Genomic DNA, 14,505 nt, shown 5'->3' on the forward strand with positions numbered 1-14,505 from the left:
TCCGCAGGTTCTCATCCATCCATTCCTACTTGATAACGCAGGCTATAATGAGAAGCCTTGCCGAACACACCCCTATTCAACAAGTTATTTTTTTCTCAGTTTTCTTTGTTTTCCTTTTAACCAAGAGGTTTTTACATATTTGGAGTTGGATTTTAAGGTGACCCATTCTCCCTTTTCTCTCATCCAACAGGGTTTTTTTTTATGTGTTTGTATCCCTATCTTATGGAATAATTAGTCAAGGTGTATACTCAAGCCCTATTTGTTTTGGATTTTGAGAACTGGTTGTGACTTGTGAGTACAAAACTGATCATTAGACTCAAAATTTAACATATATTTGAGTCTAGTAACAGAGGTGTTTATCACTATTGATTTCTATTTGAAAGGGAAGGCTACACACTAATGGTTGCCAAATCATCATCTCTCTCTGCCGCCAAATGATAAACTAAATTCCATGGGAAAAACTTTCGTGGCCATCAACACCTCACCTGAAAAACTTTTTATTGTTGGATCCAAGACAATTAGACACGAACAACAAGAAACGGAATGGATCAATAACCTAACTAAATAAGTATGTATCATAATTAAGTTCCGAAGAATTCTCTGTTTAGCATCCGAATGAATTCTCCATTTAGTGGAGCAGATGTGATTAGGTCCATAACAGGCCCAGATAGGGTTGTCAATGGATACAAATATGTATTAGTCACAAGCCATTCAAATCTCTTATCAGTTGGATCGGATTCGGAGTGTTCTTCAGATCCTACCTCATACGTCATGGTCAAAATCGATTTCAAATCAGACCGTCCATCGAAGTGTCCTAGTAGGTCCTACTTACATTTTGCACAGCTAAAATTCTCAAAGAAGTGTGTGCAAATGTGACCAATAGCTGCAAGGGTGAGCCACAACCATGGCAACACAGTAGGCTATAGACTTAGGGTAAATAGTTAGAGAAGGAAGAGAAGAGGGTCACTTGAGACTTAAGAGAGATGAATGAAAAAAATACTACAAGTAGAAATCGTTATAAGAAATGCAGGACTTATTTTTACTAAAATACCCCTCAAATAATACTGAAAGTTATAAAAGATTAGATGGTATTTTCGTAAAACAGTAAAATAAAATCAGACTTAGGATTGTCACACGGGCTTTGGCTTTTGCTAGGTTGTTTGAATTCGATCGGGAGTAATTTTGGATCTTATGATAGTGCCCTGAAACATGTCCATGGATCCTGGTAATGTGTGTAGATCTTGTCTGTTTAAGTTCGGATTCGGATGACCGTTTGGGGTCCATTGACACCGCTAGCCCAAAGGGTCCGAGAGTTACAATACAGAGTTCTGTCGCGGTGCACCTTCCAAACCAAAAAAACATACGAGATCACGTGCATCACGTGGTACAATACAGAGTTCTCCCCACCGACCTCTCTCTTTTCCTTTTTTCCGTCTATAGATACAATCGCTCACCGTTATTTGCTTTTGCCCTCTCTCGATCCCTCAAAAGGAAAAGAGAAAAGAAAGTCTGTAAAAATGGCAGAAAAGAAGAGCAATATCGAGTGTATGAGAGAATGGGTAGTCGAGCACAAGCTTCGTGCTGTCGGTAATTTCTTTTTCTAGTTGTTGTTATTTTTATTTTACAGTCCTGTTTTCGTTTTTCTTTTTCGATTTAAATTCTTGAGCTTAGGGTTTTGACGTGGGTTTTCATAAATTAGGTTTATGTTCGTGTCTAATCATTCTTTCATCATCACTGAAATCCCTGATTTTTTTTTTTTGAGGGGTTTGTAGTTTTTATATATGGAATTTAAGCTTTTTAAATCCTTTTCCTTTTTTGTTTTTCATGTATTTTTATTGAGTTTTCTTTTTCTTTGTTATGCAAAAGGGACCCTCTGGCTTAGTGGCCTTGCTGGTTCCATCGCCTACAACTGGTCTCAACCCAACATGAAAACAAGCGTCAGGATCATCCATGCAAGGTACTTCTAAATCCCTTGTGGGGATTTTTGGTGAATACTGATGTGGACTTTCTGCTTGTTGGTATTGGAACTTTTATGTGTACATATCCCTTGTTGAATGTGATTTGGATGTTGTTGGGTTCTGCTGTTTATGTTACCTTTTAAGGGTATTTAAGAGTAGTAGCTTTTGAAATGAAATGATGTAAATATGAATTGTTTGTGCATGCTGAGATTGAGAGTTTGATGGCTTCACGTTATGTTTAAAAGTATTGAGGAATGGTTAGTTTCGGTCTAAAAGATGTGCCAATGGGAGAATGTTGATGTTAGAATTTTAAAGGATGTGATTTATGCCTTCAAATATATTTACTGTCATGTTTTTTGTGAATAATGTTCATGAAATATGCAAATATATTAAAGTGACGTATTATGTATGTGAATGGATGAATCTGAGGAGGCATCCGTGGTCTCTCAATCATATTCGCACTCTATATTGAGGATTAACCTAAAACAGTGTGATACATTTAACCTACAAATTGGTCAAGTTTTAACTCTTGGAACGTGAATTCTTGAATCCAAAGTGGGGTCTTATCACATTTGCCACTCCCCTTATTTTAAATCTAAAAGTTCAACACATTTGGTAACACGAGTGACTATGCTCGTGTTTGACCTAATCCATCAATTTTTATTCTTCCAATGTGCTTAGCAGGGGATTTCCATGGGTTAGCATCTTCTTCTTTTTTTGAAATGGTAGAGTAATTCATTGTACAAACAGATCGAGATGGTCTGAGAAATACAGAGGAATGAGAAATAATACAAGGGTAAAAAATCACAAACGAAGAGGAAGAGGAGGGACGGCGTCACGGCAGAAGGAAGTCATAGAATTCCAAACCCGCTTTGGAGACACCTTCCCTGGCAAGCTTATCTGTCTCCTAATTTGCTGACCCTTTCACCATGTGAAAGGATATCCCAAAACCATTAACTATGTCTTTGATCTCGTCAAAAGAGGCAGCAAATCTCCAAGCCATCTGATTATATTAGGAGAATCTCTTTACACCACAACCTTATCGAAGATACCTTGGTACGGGAATTCGATCCCTTGAAGGACGGCTTTCACTTCCGCTTCACTAGCATCAGCTACTCCTATGGGGCCCGAGAAAAGCCCACTCCACCGTTTCCACATCGTCTCAAAGAAGGCCCCCAATACCTGAAGGGCCAGGGTTTCCCAAACCCGAGCCATCAAAATTAAGCTTAAAGAAACCAGGAGCAGGAGGCTCCCAGTTCGCACTATCAAAGGCTCCCGATCCGAAGAAAGGCAAATCCCCCTCCACCCATGCCATAGAGTGAAAGCAGAGACAAATATGAAGCAAGGAACAATCTTCACCCATGAGATCGTAGGCTACTACTTTGGTAAAAAGGTATTCATAGCTCTTAGCACGACCTTTAAAGACCTTTGCGTTCCTTTCTTTCCATATCACCCAAATAGTTGCTAGGAAAGATACCTTCCATAGGATCTTCCCCTTCCTACTACAATGGGACCAAGGACCGACTTTCCAAAAGATCAACTAAATTTGCTGCAAAAACCCAAGGCATGCCAAATCTATCAAGAAGGTGGCACCGCACTGCTCTAGTGATTTTGCAGTGTTATAGCTAATGATCAGCCCTCTCACCAGTCTTGATGCATGTCGATTTGATGACGTTCAAAACACTCCCTTTTTAAAAAAAATGGGACACCCACTTTATTGGCACTTCTTGCGAGGCAGCCACAGAAAATAACTCCGAAAAAACGTCATTCAAAGGTAACTGAGAACACCAACAATCATGCCAGAATCTAATACAGTCCCTTGAGTAGACCCTGAATCTGATCCCATCTCGAAATTTATTCCTGAACCGCAAGATATTCTGCCAAACTTTAACCCATTTATGACTATACTTATCCTCTGACCCCCAATTGCCCAAAAACGGATCCATACTTGCTTTCAACCACCTTAGCCCAAAGATGAGACTCCTCTTCCCGAAATCCCCATAACCATTTGCCAAGAAGAGCCTGGTTCATTTCTTTTATTTTTCTTATCCCAAGCCCGCCAGACTTAACATGTTTGCATACTTTTTCGCACTTAACAAGAGCAAGACCCTTCTTCTCATCCGACCTACCCCCCCAAGAATCTTCTTTTGATTTGTCCTGACGATTAACGATGTTCAAGGGACATTTGAAAAGGGATAAATAGAATACAGGGATATTTGCCAACATTGCCTTGATCAAAGTTATGCGACCCCCTCTCGACACTAAGTTTCGCTTCCAAATGTCCAGTCTTTTTCTCAACTCCCCCTGCTATCGACTCCCAAAACACTTTCTTCGGTCCCCCTACTCTCAGTGGCAAACGTAGATAAATGGCAGGGAGGATGTCTGCTTTACAACCCATGATACCAAGGAGTCCTTGCATCACTTCCGTTTCAATGTTAATTCCAAATATTCTTGATTTTAGAAAGTTTATTCTTTGACCGGATGCCATTTCATAACATCTCAAAATGTATTTAAGATTCAAGACATTTTCTGGGTCAGAAGAGCTAAAGAGGATAGTATCATCTTGAACGCTAGGGTTAGCATCATCGAGTCTCCAAATTTTGGAGGAACACTATCTTGTCATAGAATACTAGCATTTAGATGATGCAAGGAGCGCCCTTCAAACAAGAAAGTTCAATGAGCCTCATAATATTGGGTCACTTTTTTTTTAAGGAAAGGGACCTCAGTGCTCATCATCTTTGGTCACATGGTTTATAGGTTGCGTCTTACTTTACCACTGTGAGTTATGTGGGCCCTTAGTTACGTTAAGTGGTCCTTAGTTATGTTAAGTCAAGGATTTAACTTAGTTTAGATTAGATGTAGTTTAGGCATTGTGAAAATTTCATTTTTGTTTTTGTGGTCTCTTTCATTGTAAAATGTGAATATAATGTTCTCAGCTTTAGTGGTACCTCTTGGGTCAAGTTAGGTCATGTCAGAGTTATAACATGAAACTAGGATCAATTCCATTGTTGTTAGAATTAGAAGTCTGGGAAGGTTTATCAGTTTTTTTTCCTATAAATTTTGATTCCGTTTGATCACTGTTTCTAGAGGCGTTTGAGGCGTGCACCAGCTGGTCTTAGCCATACACCTCTCTCTCTCTCTCTCTCTCTCTCTGGAGAATGATAGCCTTAGCCATACGCCTCTTACTTAATTTTTTTTTAATTTTTTTGGGGCTTGATCCCTTTTTTCAATTTTAAACCTAATTTGGTTCACAAGGAGGTAGGAGTATAAAGGCTATTTTACAAACCAAGGCACCTTCGTGATATTTATTGGAGACGGAGTATTTTTATAATTACTATGCAATCATTTGTCGTAATCAAAATTTGTAACTTTTGGATGATTAGTCTCATCAAGTTTAATCGGTTGGGTATGAAGTTTTTGGAGAATTGGACATACTGCAACAACGAGTCGGCCTCCATTTTCTCTCAATTCTCTAGAAGCAAAATTCATTTTTTTACATTTCTTTGTGTTGTTTCGAGTTTTTTGGAGTGTATTGAGATTTATTGGTTTGTTAATTTGCTGGATATGGATTCTTGAATTTGTTATCCATTTGGATTTAGTGGATGTTTGAGGTTTTTAGTTTTTATTCTTAAATTTGGATGTTGGATATGTTCTCATTGCAAATTAGTGTCTAGACACAAGGAAAAAGCAAGGAAAGTCGGAGATTATCTTTTAGATTGATGTGTTAAAAGCTTATGATCACATAGACTTTGATTTTAAAGATTATCTTAATGGGCTAGGATAAGGTTTGATAACCAATGGAGGAAATGGGTGATGGACTACTTATCACCACCTTATTTCGTTGTTTGGAATGATAGAAAGGTGGAAAGCTGTATTAAAGGCTCTCATGTGCTCAGAGAGGGTTACTCCTTACTCCTTACTCCTTATCCTCATTCTTGTTTATTCTGACTGCTGAGACTCTAACTAGGAAGTCGTAAGGGATGAGAAACATGGTTTGTTTGAGGGTTTCTCTACTGGGAGTTGTAATCCATCCATATCTCATCCTTAGTTTGTGAACATTGTTCTTGTATTTTGTGGAGATTCCAATCTTCATATTTGAAAGCTAAGGACAGTCTTGCTGTGGTTCAAATATGTCTTAAGGGTTGGAATGGTTTGAGTACACACTTGCTAATTGGGAGAAAGCCTATTTTGTCTTTTGAGGACTGGCCGGGTTTTGGATAGTGTTCTCAATGCATACCTATAAGTTTGACTGCATATTGCTGCCTTATTTCTTTATTCTGATTAACAGAGAGTGGTGGACTATTTTGAGAGGTTCTCGTGGGCTCAGAAAGGGAGACACTTTATCCTCTTTCCTGTTTATTCTGGTTGGTGAGGCCTTGATAAAGATGCTGTAAGGGCTGATGAAAGGAGTTTGTTTGAGGGTTTTCTAGAGGTAGTTTCTAGAGGGATTTGTAATCCTTCTGTAGCTTATCTTCATTTTGCAAGCAACTGTTCTTGTATTTTGTGAGAATCATTTTGTTGTAATTCTTCGGAGGCTGATTGTCTTTCTAATTCGGCGGAATCATTTTGTTGTAGAGTGGGGAAGGTGCCTTCCACCTATCTTGGAATACTTTTGTGGTTTGGTGCTCCTCCTCAGGCTCTGGCGGGGATCATCCTTCACAAATCATGTAACGGGCTAAATATGTTGCTGAGGCCCATCATTAGTGTTAAAAGGGTCTTTTGTTTAGCCTTGGAGTGTTAATTGAGTCCTTTTTAAACCATAATGGGATATTTCAATTTTTTAATATAAAGTCACTTAAGTCATTCATAATAAGAACGGAACACATCAATTATTATGAAATTTGAATTAACAGAGCTCCTTTGGGTATAGTTGATTTTGGGTTTGTATTTTCATCGGTTTTGGAAGGGAAGTATCTAGAGTTTCGGTTGAGTCAAGAGGGCCCACAAGTCTTTGAGTTTTGAGTCGTAGAAGGAGAGTCTAGAAGTCACAAGGGGTTTAGAGTTCTCGAGAGATGATGATATGATGAGTAAACTTTGAAGCTTACTTGCACTTATAGCGTAATTCTCCATTGATCTTGGTGCGATGTCCTATGTCGACCATCGCGTGATACCCTTGGTATTCATCGTTCTTCCATTCTTCCAAGGCATTCTGCATTATTTCTATACATCTTACTGAAAACTTGAAATCCTCTCGGTTTTTGTTTAATATTCATAAGTTCCTGTGGAATATTGTTCGACTGAAAATGTGCCAGAGTTACAAGTCATCGAATTTCATCTAATGCTAGGTCGAATTTCATTATTCTCAATCATCATTTTTTTAGATCGATTCAGATCTTAAATCCAACAGATGAATCTGGCTGTTTTTTGTCTCAGACTCAAGTGCTAGATATTATATTTGAATTCTGTGGTTAGATTTGATTCAATTTATAAAATGCATTCAAACTCTTGTTGGATTGAATATTATTCGGTCTTCTCGTATTTGAACTGGTAGGGTTCTTGTTCTCCTCTAGTTCTACATTAATTTTGGTATTATGGCTACACAAACAAGTTTTTTTTAGATCCTTAGGGCCGTTTGGATACGCGTATTTTAGAATCCAGGTTTTTAGTTTGAAAACAGTGTAAAAGATGGTTCATGATCAGGCTGCTGCATGTTGTCCTGGCAGCATTTCTTGGATTTTAAGGAAGAAAACCAGGTTTTAGAAACCTCTCCCGCATCCTGATATTTCTAAAGCCTGATCTTCTTACTTAAAATCCATGAAACGCTGCCAGGACAGCCTGGAGCAGCCTGATCATGACCCCTCTTTTACACTGTTTTCAAGCTAAAAACCTGGATTCTAAAATCCGCATATCCAAACGGCCCCTTAGGATCCTATGAATTTGTGTGGGTGGGGGGTGTAAGAAGCTTTCTCATCGTGGAAAGCCCATTTGTTTCTTTTGAGGGTAGGATTACTCTAAAAAAGGCTGCGTTGCCGAACCTCCCTACTATGTCCCTTTTCAAGATTCCAATTGTTCTAGCAAAAAAGACTAAGAAGTTATAAAGAGATTTCCTTTGGAAAGGCAAAGAAGGCAAGAGGATGAAGTGAAGCGGGAAGCGTGTTGAGAGAGAAAGCGGCTATTTGGAGCAATATGTTAATAAGGAAATATGAGGTGGGATGGGAGAGTGGGAGGAGAGAGATTTAGTTAGAAAGACTGGCTCGGGAGTTTGGCATTCTATTTTAGTGTTGGGGATAATTTTTTTCAATTGTTTAGGTAGGGTGATTAGGTTTTGGGAGGATAATCTACTATTTCTTTGGAACCAGATTTGAACATCCCCTATTTCCCCTGGAGTTCAAGCTTTTGGGTGGTCATGGCGCTTTAGATATCAACACTATCGAATGGGCTCCAAAAGAACAGATGCCATTTGGCCAACCAATGTATTATGTGCAAATTGGACAAGGATTCTAGTTCTCATCTTTTCATTCGATGTTTTTTTGATGAGGAAAATTTGGAGCTTCAATCTTCGTTGGTTCGACATCACTTGGGTTCTCTCTCTTTCTTCTTGTGCAGGAATGGAATTGCTATCACTTGGGGACGGATGGTTATACTGTTTGGAGTATGGTACCTTTGTGGTGCATGGATCTTTTGGAAGGAAAGAAGTTGAAAAACTTTTGAAGATAAAGAAGTATTGGTGACTAGTCGAGTACTATTTTACATTGGGAGGTTTGAAAAGCAGACTTCCATGATTATTCCATTCTAGAGTTATGTCGAAACTGGGAGGGATATCATTATCATAGACTGGATTCCACACGTTAAGAGGCGGGCTAAATGGACCCATTGTCATGTCACCCAACTTTGATGGATTGTCCCTTGGGGATTCAGGACTGGTGGGAATTTAGAGGGTTTTTAGTAACCACTTGGGTAAGGTGATGTTGTATTTCTTCTGTTCGATTTATGTCCTGATCAAAACGATGGCAGAGCTTTTTACCAGTTTGCAAGTATTTCTGGATGGAATTGAAGGACCTTTCTGCCTGGGTGGGGTTCTTCTAGTGTAATCTCATGGGCAAGCAAAATAGTGTTGAATAGTGTGAAATAGCCAAAATTATTAATACATTGTTTGAATTTAAGTGACTATCTTTTATCGTAAGGGCCCTTATAAGTTATAACTCATATAAAAGACCGTAAAACCCTAAAAAAGCCCCTTTGGTCATTTTCACATTCTCTAAAGCTCCCTTCTCCGGATTCTAAGCCATAAGCCGCCTTCTCTAGATGCTATGCCCTAAACCATTCTTTTCTTCGCTTTCTCCTTGCTTGGTCGTGAGATTTCACGGAGGAATAAGAGCAATGCACGCTGATTCCATAGGTATGGGTTTATTTTTATTTTACTTTTCTATTTTTTTCTTCCCTTTTTCTGTTTTCTTCTCATCCCTTCTCTCTTTCTTCTCCTCAGCTACACTAGGATTTTTTCTTCATCGGTTTTCCCCTCACTTGAGAAAATTTTGAATCTCTGTTTGTTGTGGGTTTTGAGAAGATGTTCCAACCAGGGAGCACGAAGATCCAAAAAACGCATAGTTTCTCCTCCAAAAATGACCTCTCCTGTTGGGGCATGAAAATGAAAAAAGAAGAAGAATTCATTCCAATGGATCCAACTAGATTGGTATTTTCAAATCTCGAATACCCAAACCAATTCTTCTTCATTCATTTTCTTGGGGGACTACTCAGCCATAGAAAGATGATGGAGAGTTGACCGAAATGAGTACTAAATACTTATCGGGAGATCTCCTCCTAATCACCGGTATGGCTCACCACATAAAAAAATTTCCATTAGTGAAAGATGTAAATTCATTGGAAAATAAAAAAGACGCATGTCCGATGAAATGGTTCTTGACCGATTTGATATCACCCCTCAATTAGAATCAGCAAAAGCAATCTCCCCTTGCATAATATGGATTCCAAACACTCGTTTAGGTATAACCAATTCATGGGGTGGTTGGAGTATCACAGGAGCGAGAGCTTCATCTCGATGGAAGGGTTTCATTGCGACACTGGTCTTTGTCGTCGAGCGAAGCGAGTGGCGAGAGTTCCTTATGTTATTCTCATTGGAAAATACTAGAGATTTGATTCAATCTGTTGAATTATGAAGAACCCTTCTGCCTCCTGCCTAGATCAACCTAAGGCCATGGTTTTAAATTTCGGCTGAAACGTTTCGTTTCGGCCGAAATATTTCGGTTTCGACACAAACTGAAACAAAATTCACATGAAGTCGTTTCTTTACAAGATTTCGCCGAAATTTTACCGAAATTCCGAAATTTCGGTTGAATTTTGTATTTTTTTACAAAATTTCCACCAAAATTTTAAAAATGTTCACCGAAATGTTATAATTTCCACCGAAATAGCCAAAATTTCAACCGAAATCGCCGAAATTGACACTGAAATTTTAGACATTTCGGTTAAAATTAAAAAAATAATAAACGAAATCATAATCATATTTTTACATGATTTCGGCCGAAACTGACACCGAAACCGAAATTTAAAAACTTGCCTAAGACAGTCTCTATCACTCTGCTCCGACAGTCAAATATGATACTTCATAGACCTTAAAGCTTATAGGACGAAAAGACTTCATAAATTTCATTGTAAATGTGAAATACTCATACAAATACAAATGGGAGAGATCAAGAAGATTCACAGGCCGTCGATTTAGCGTTGGATACAAAAAGGGGGCGAGGCACCCATTTTTTTGGCCATGATATATCCGATCCATGCATAATATCATGAAATATGGATACAAATTTTTGACTGCTACTTAGTATCGGCAATGGCATGACTCCCACGAATTGGGATGGCATATGAAACAGCTTCTTTTAGAGACTGGGATGTAGCGAAACTGATTGCAAAAGAGGGTAAATTGGCCACATTAAGATTGCCATTTGGGGAGATATTGAAAAATTGATACCTTCCTTTGCTGATTAACTCGAATTCTATGGGGATCATGGATCATACCCAGAGACAATCAAACAAAAAGATCCTCTTGTGGTATGCTATGTTATCTTGTACCACACCCGTAACCCAAGTTAATTCGTGAGGTTTTTTAAATCCACCTATACAATACACGAAATACGTGCAAGGGTCCGTGCAGATCTAGTATAGTGCCTTTTTCGCTGCACAAGGATCAAGATCAAATCAGTTTTTGAAGCTTCTTACGTAGGGGACTATTTGTTTTAACGTGGGAAGGCAGGATTTGATTGAGTATCGAGGAGCAGAGGAATTTAGTCCGAAATACCAAATGAAAGTGGATCAATTTTTTTTCATTCCCGAAGAAGTGCATATCTTACCTAGCTCTTTGAATAAGAAATCATATTAGGAAGGGGATTCTTATTTGTACAAATGGTACTTCGAACTTGGGAAGATCCAAGATGTACTCCTGCAAAAAAAGGGGGTTCGAATATATTTATATATATTGATTGATTGTGCTTGGAAGGTATATCTTAATTGAATTATATGGAATGATCAGTGAATTCATTTTGATTCTACATTTATTCCTATAGAATCCTAGCAACAACCTATTCAATAGATATTTTGATTCTACATTTACACGTAAGTAAAATGTGCCCCTATGTACCTCATCATCCAATAACTACATATGATTATCAATAATCTCATCCTTGATAACTGAGTTATACTGTCTGCCAAAAAATTACTTTGGTCCAGATTTTAATGTCATTTTAGATTGTGCCAACCAGTTGTGAGACGGACCCAAGCCGACTATTGGATGCAAAATTAAATGCAATTTTGAGTCCAACAGTTGTTTGGGGCTCACAATTGGTTGTCACCATCTAAAACAAACAGGCCATAAGCTGTAAGGTTATAGGAGATTTATAAGTTGAAGAGGCAGACAGTTGGTTTTAAAATAGAATCAACATATTTTATTATCTTCCGCTTACTTTATTTTCTTCTCAATGTTCAAGCATAAGTTGCATTTGTGGTCTCAATTTCAATTCCTTTTCCATTCTCTGTGGTCACAGGCTACACGCCCAGGCGCTTACACTGGCTGCATTAGCTGGAGCTGCAGTTGTTGAGTACTATGACCATAAATCTGGGTCGAAAGCAGACAGATATGCAAAGCAGTTCTTACCAATGGATCCCCACACACATAAAGAGTGAAGAAAGTATGAAGAGGCTGTATCTACCTCCCTACTGCTACTGGTTCTCTCTCATTATTGGTTCATCTAGCCTAACCCTTGAAATATTCTATATATGCAGTGTGGCATATGTTTGCCACATTGGTATTTTAGTAGAAGGGTTTCAGAGTCTCTGAAATTCTTCCATTATGATCTGAAACTAAACTGTTGGCATCAAATTAGCTTGATGATAACCTTTTATTTGTCATTGGAATGTCTTATTAAAACATGCAAGATTATTTTGTGATAATTTTCCTTGATCTGTGGTTTATATGATTCTTGTTTAAAGGAATGCAAGCGCCACTCAAGCATGTATTAGAACATACGTCACCATCACGTTCATTGGCTCCCAGTTAAGAAGTGGTTGGGTCCCTCCTTAAAATGTTTGATCTCTCACCAATCAAAGTTGTTCTCTTGTGCATTTTTCTCATATCGATTGCACCTTCCACTACCTTTTGATATTTCAGGCCACAAGTTGGAAATGTCATTTTTTTTGGTAGGTGGAAATATCATGCCTCTTATTTATTTATTTCAATATAGAAGTTTCCTGCCACCATCAGATCAAGATTGGACGGCAATAAGATGTGGGCCCCGGGATTTTTATTATATCCACCCCGATTTCTTCCTCAGGCGACCCCTTGTAGTGTAATAAGAGTAGCACTAGAGGGGTGGTTCGGGGAAGCTAATAGGGGCGCATCTATCACTGATTGCTTACCCTTAGAAAAAAGAAAAATCGATGCAAGAACATCTATCTGGGCCTGCTTTTAAATGGAATAAAATACTATTGAATTTCAAAGACCCCGTATTATAATTGTTAATCAAGGTTGTTATTTGATTTGTATACAGATAGAAGTATAGAGAAGTCCCTGTTTATGATTTGCTTAAAAAAATAATAAAATGAGGATTTCATCATTTCTCGGGACTTGCCAAGGATTTGACTTTGAAGGAAATTATTTATTAATTAATCAGCAATTTAATCTTGTTATTTTTTTCGACTAAGCAACCTATATTTTCATTGCCAAAGTCACCACCCACAAAATCTATTCCCAATATTAAATATTTTTTACTTTTAAAATTATGAATATTTTAGCCAAGCCAATTTGATTTTAATTAGTATTTATTTAGTTAATTTTGGGTGACAGGATTCCAGATGGAGATTGTTTCCCTGGAATCAACAGTTCACTTTTTTAATTAAGGGCTGTGATTAATCTGACTAAAAGTAGGTTATATATCCTCAGCCCTTCATAAAATAATAATAATAATAGGGCGCTGATATTTCCCCCCCTTGTAGGCTATTCCACCCCCCCTTGACGGCTGGCTAACGTTAAACGTTAGGATTTAACGTATATGTCACTTTCCCACCATTTGACCGGCTCTCTCTCTCTCTCTCTCTCTCTCTCTCTCTCTCTCTCTCTCTCTCTTCACACACACAACAGGAACAGTTGGTGGGCCCAACAGAAACTGTAGGGTTGTGATCATCCTACGGAAATATGGCTTCACGTTGTTCACAACCCTACAATCTGTAGGATGATCACAATCCTACAATCTATAGAGGTTGCATAAGATGTAGTTTCTATTTAGATCGGAGGGCTAGGATTAGCCTATGGAAATAATATTTTGGGACGCAACCTATTTACGTTTATGGCCCATCAAATGGACGGTTTGGATTATCCTATGGTGTGGTATGGGCGGGGCCTACGTTGTTCAAAGATGAGCCCACCATTCCACCAACGGTTTCTGTTGGGCCCACCAACTGTTCCTGTTGTGTGTGTGTGGAGAGAGAGAGACCGGTAAAATGGTGGGAAAATGTTAGCCAGCCGTCAGAGGGGGGGAGGGAATGTTGAAGGCCGCCCTTGCAAAAAAGCCCGGCTGCAAGGGCGTTCCATTGGATCTATGTTGCCTTACTGCATTTTTTATTCCTTTAAATTTGCATTTTGAGTGCGTCTAAATGCATTGTGCGAAATAATTAATCTTACTCAATTGAGAGCTTTGGAAATCAATAAAATTGAGGCCCACCCTCACATTGCAAATGAGTGGCCTTAATGTGTATGGATTGTCAGAATAGGAATCGGAATTGGCATCCCATTTTGATTCCCCTAAAAAAACAAGGAATGGAAACAATTAAAATAAAACGTTGAATTAAAAAACATTCCAATAAATATTTTATTCTGAGCAGGGCAGAATCAGAATACGATCTCTTGGTATGGGAAACAGCCCTTTAATTCCGCCTTGGCGTCATTACCAGTCCTTGATTCTGATTCTGTTCATTTTGTTTTTTTGAACCGGCTGGCAAAATTAGAATAGGATACCGATTCTAGCAATCCAAATGTTCAACGTCTGACCAACAGAAAGAGGAATGCTTTGGTAGTTGGTAGGGAAGGGACGTGAGT

General features: G+C 38.5%; 1 protein-coding gene across 1 annotated transcript; it reads left to right on the plus strand.

Moving 5' to 3' along the window:
- Nucleotides 1-1,418: 1,418 nt before the first annotated feature.
- Nucleotides 1,419-12,375, plus strand: LOC143881528 (uncharacterized). Its single transcript, XM_077384639.1, has 3 exons — nucleotides 1,419-1,587; nucleotides 1,867-1,957; nucleotides 11,960-12,375. Exons 1-3 carry the CDS (start codon nucleotides 1,518-1,520, stop codon nucleotides 12,096-12,098), a joined length of 300 nt encoding a protein of 99 aa, XP_077240754.1. The 5' UTR covers nucleotides 1,419-1,517; the 3' UTR covers nucleotides 12,099-12,375.
- Nucleotides 12,376-14,505: the final 2,130 nt, after the last annotated feature.

Source organism: Tasmannia lanceolata, unplaced genomic scaffold, assembly GCF_043159265.1.
Source record: "Tasmannia lanceolata isolate RefF3 unplaced genomic scaffold, GAP_Taslan_0.1 ptg000002l, whole genome shotgun sequence".
NCBI classification, from domain to species: Eukaryota; Viridiplantae; Streptophyta; class Magnoliopsida; order Canellales; family Winteraceae; genus Tasmannia; species Tasmannia lanceolata.

Excerpts from the sequence above, each read along its gene's own strand:
- LOC143881528 (XM_077384639.1), top strand. The coding sequence starts at position 1,518 with ATGGCAGAAAAGAAGAGCAATATCGAGTGTATGAGAGAATGGGTAGTC. Across the intron at positions 1,588-1,866 it reads GCACAAGCTTCGTGCTGTCG|GGACCCTCTGGCTTAGTGGC; the intron begins GTAATTTCTTTT and ends GTTATGCAAAAG. Across the intron at positions 1,958-11,959 it reads GTCAGGATCATCCATGCAAG|GCTACACGCCCAGGCGCTTA; the intron begins GTACTTCTAAAT and ends CTGTGGTCACAG.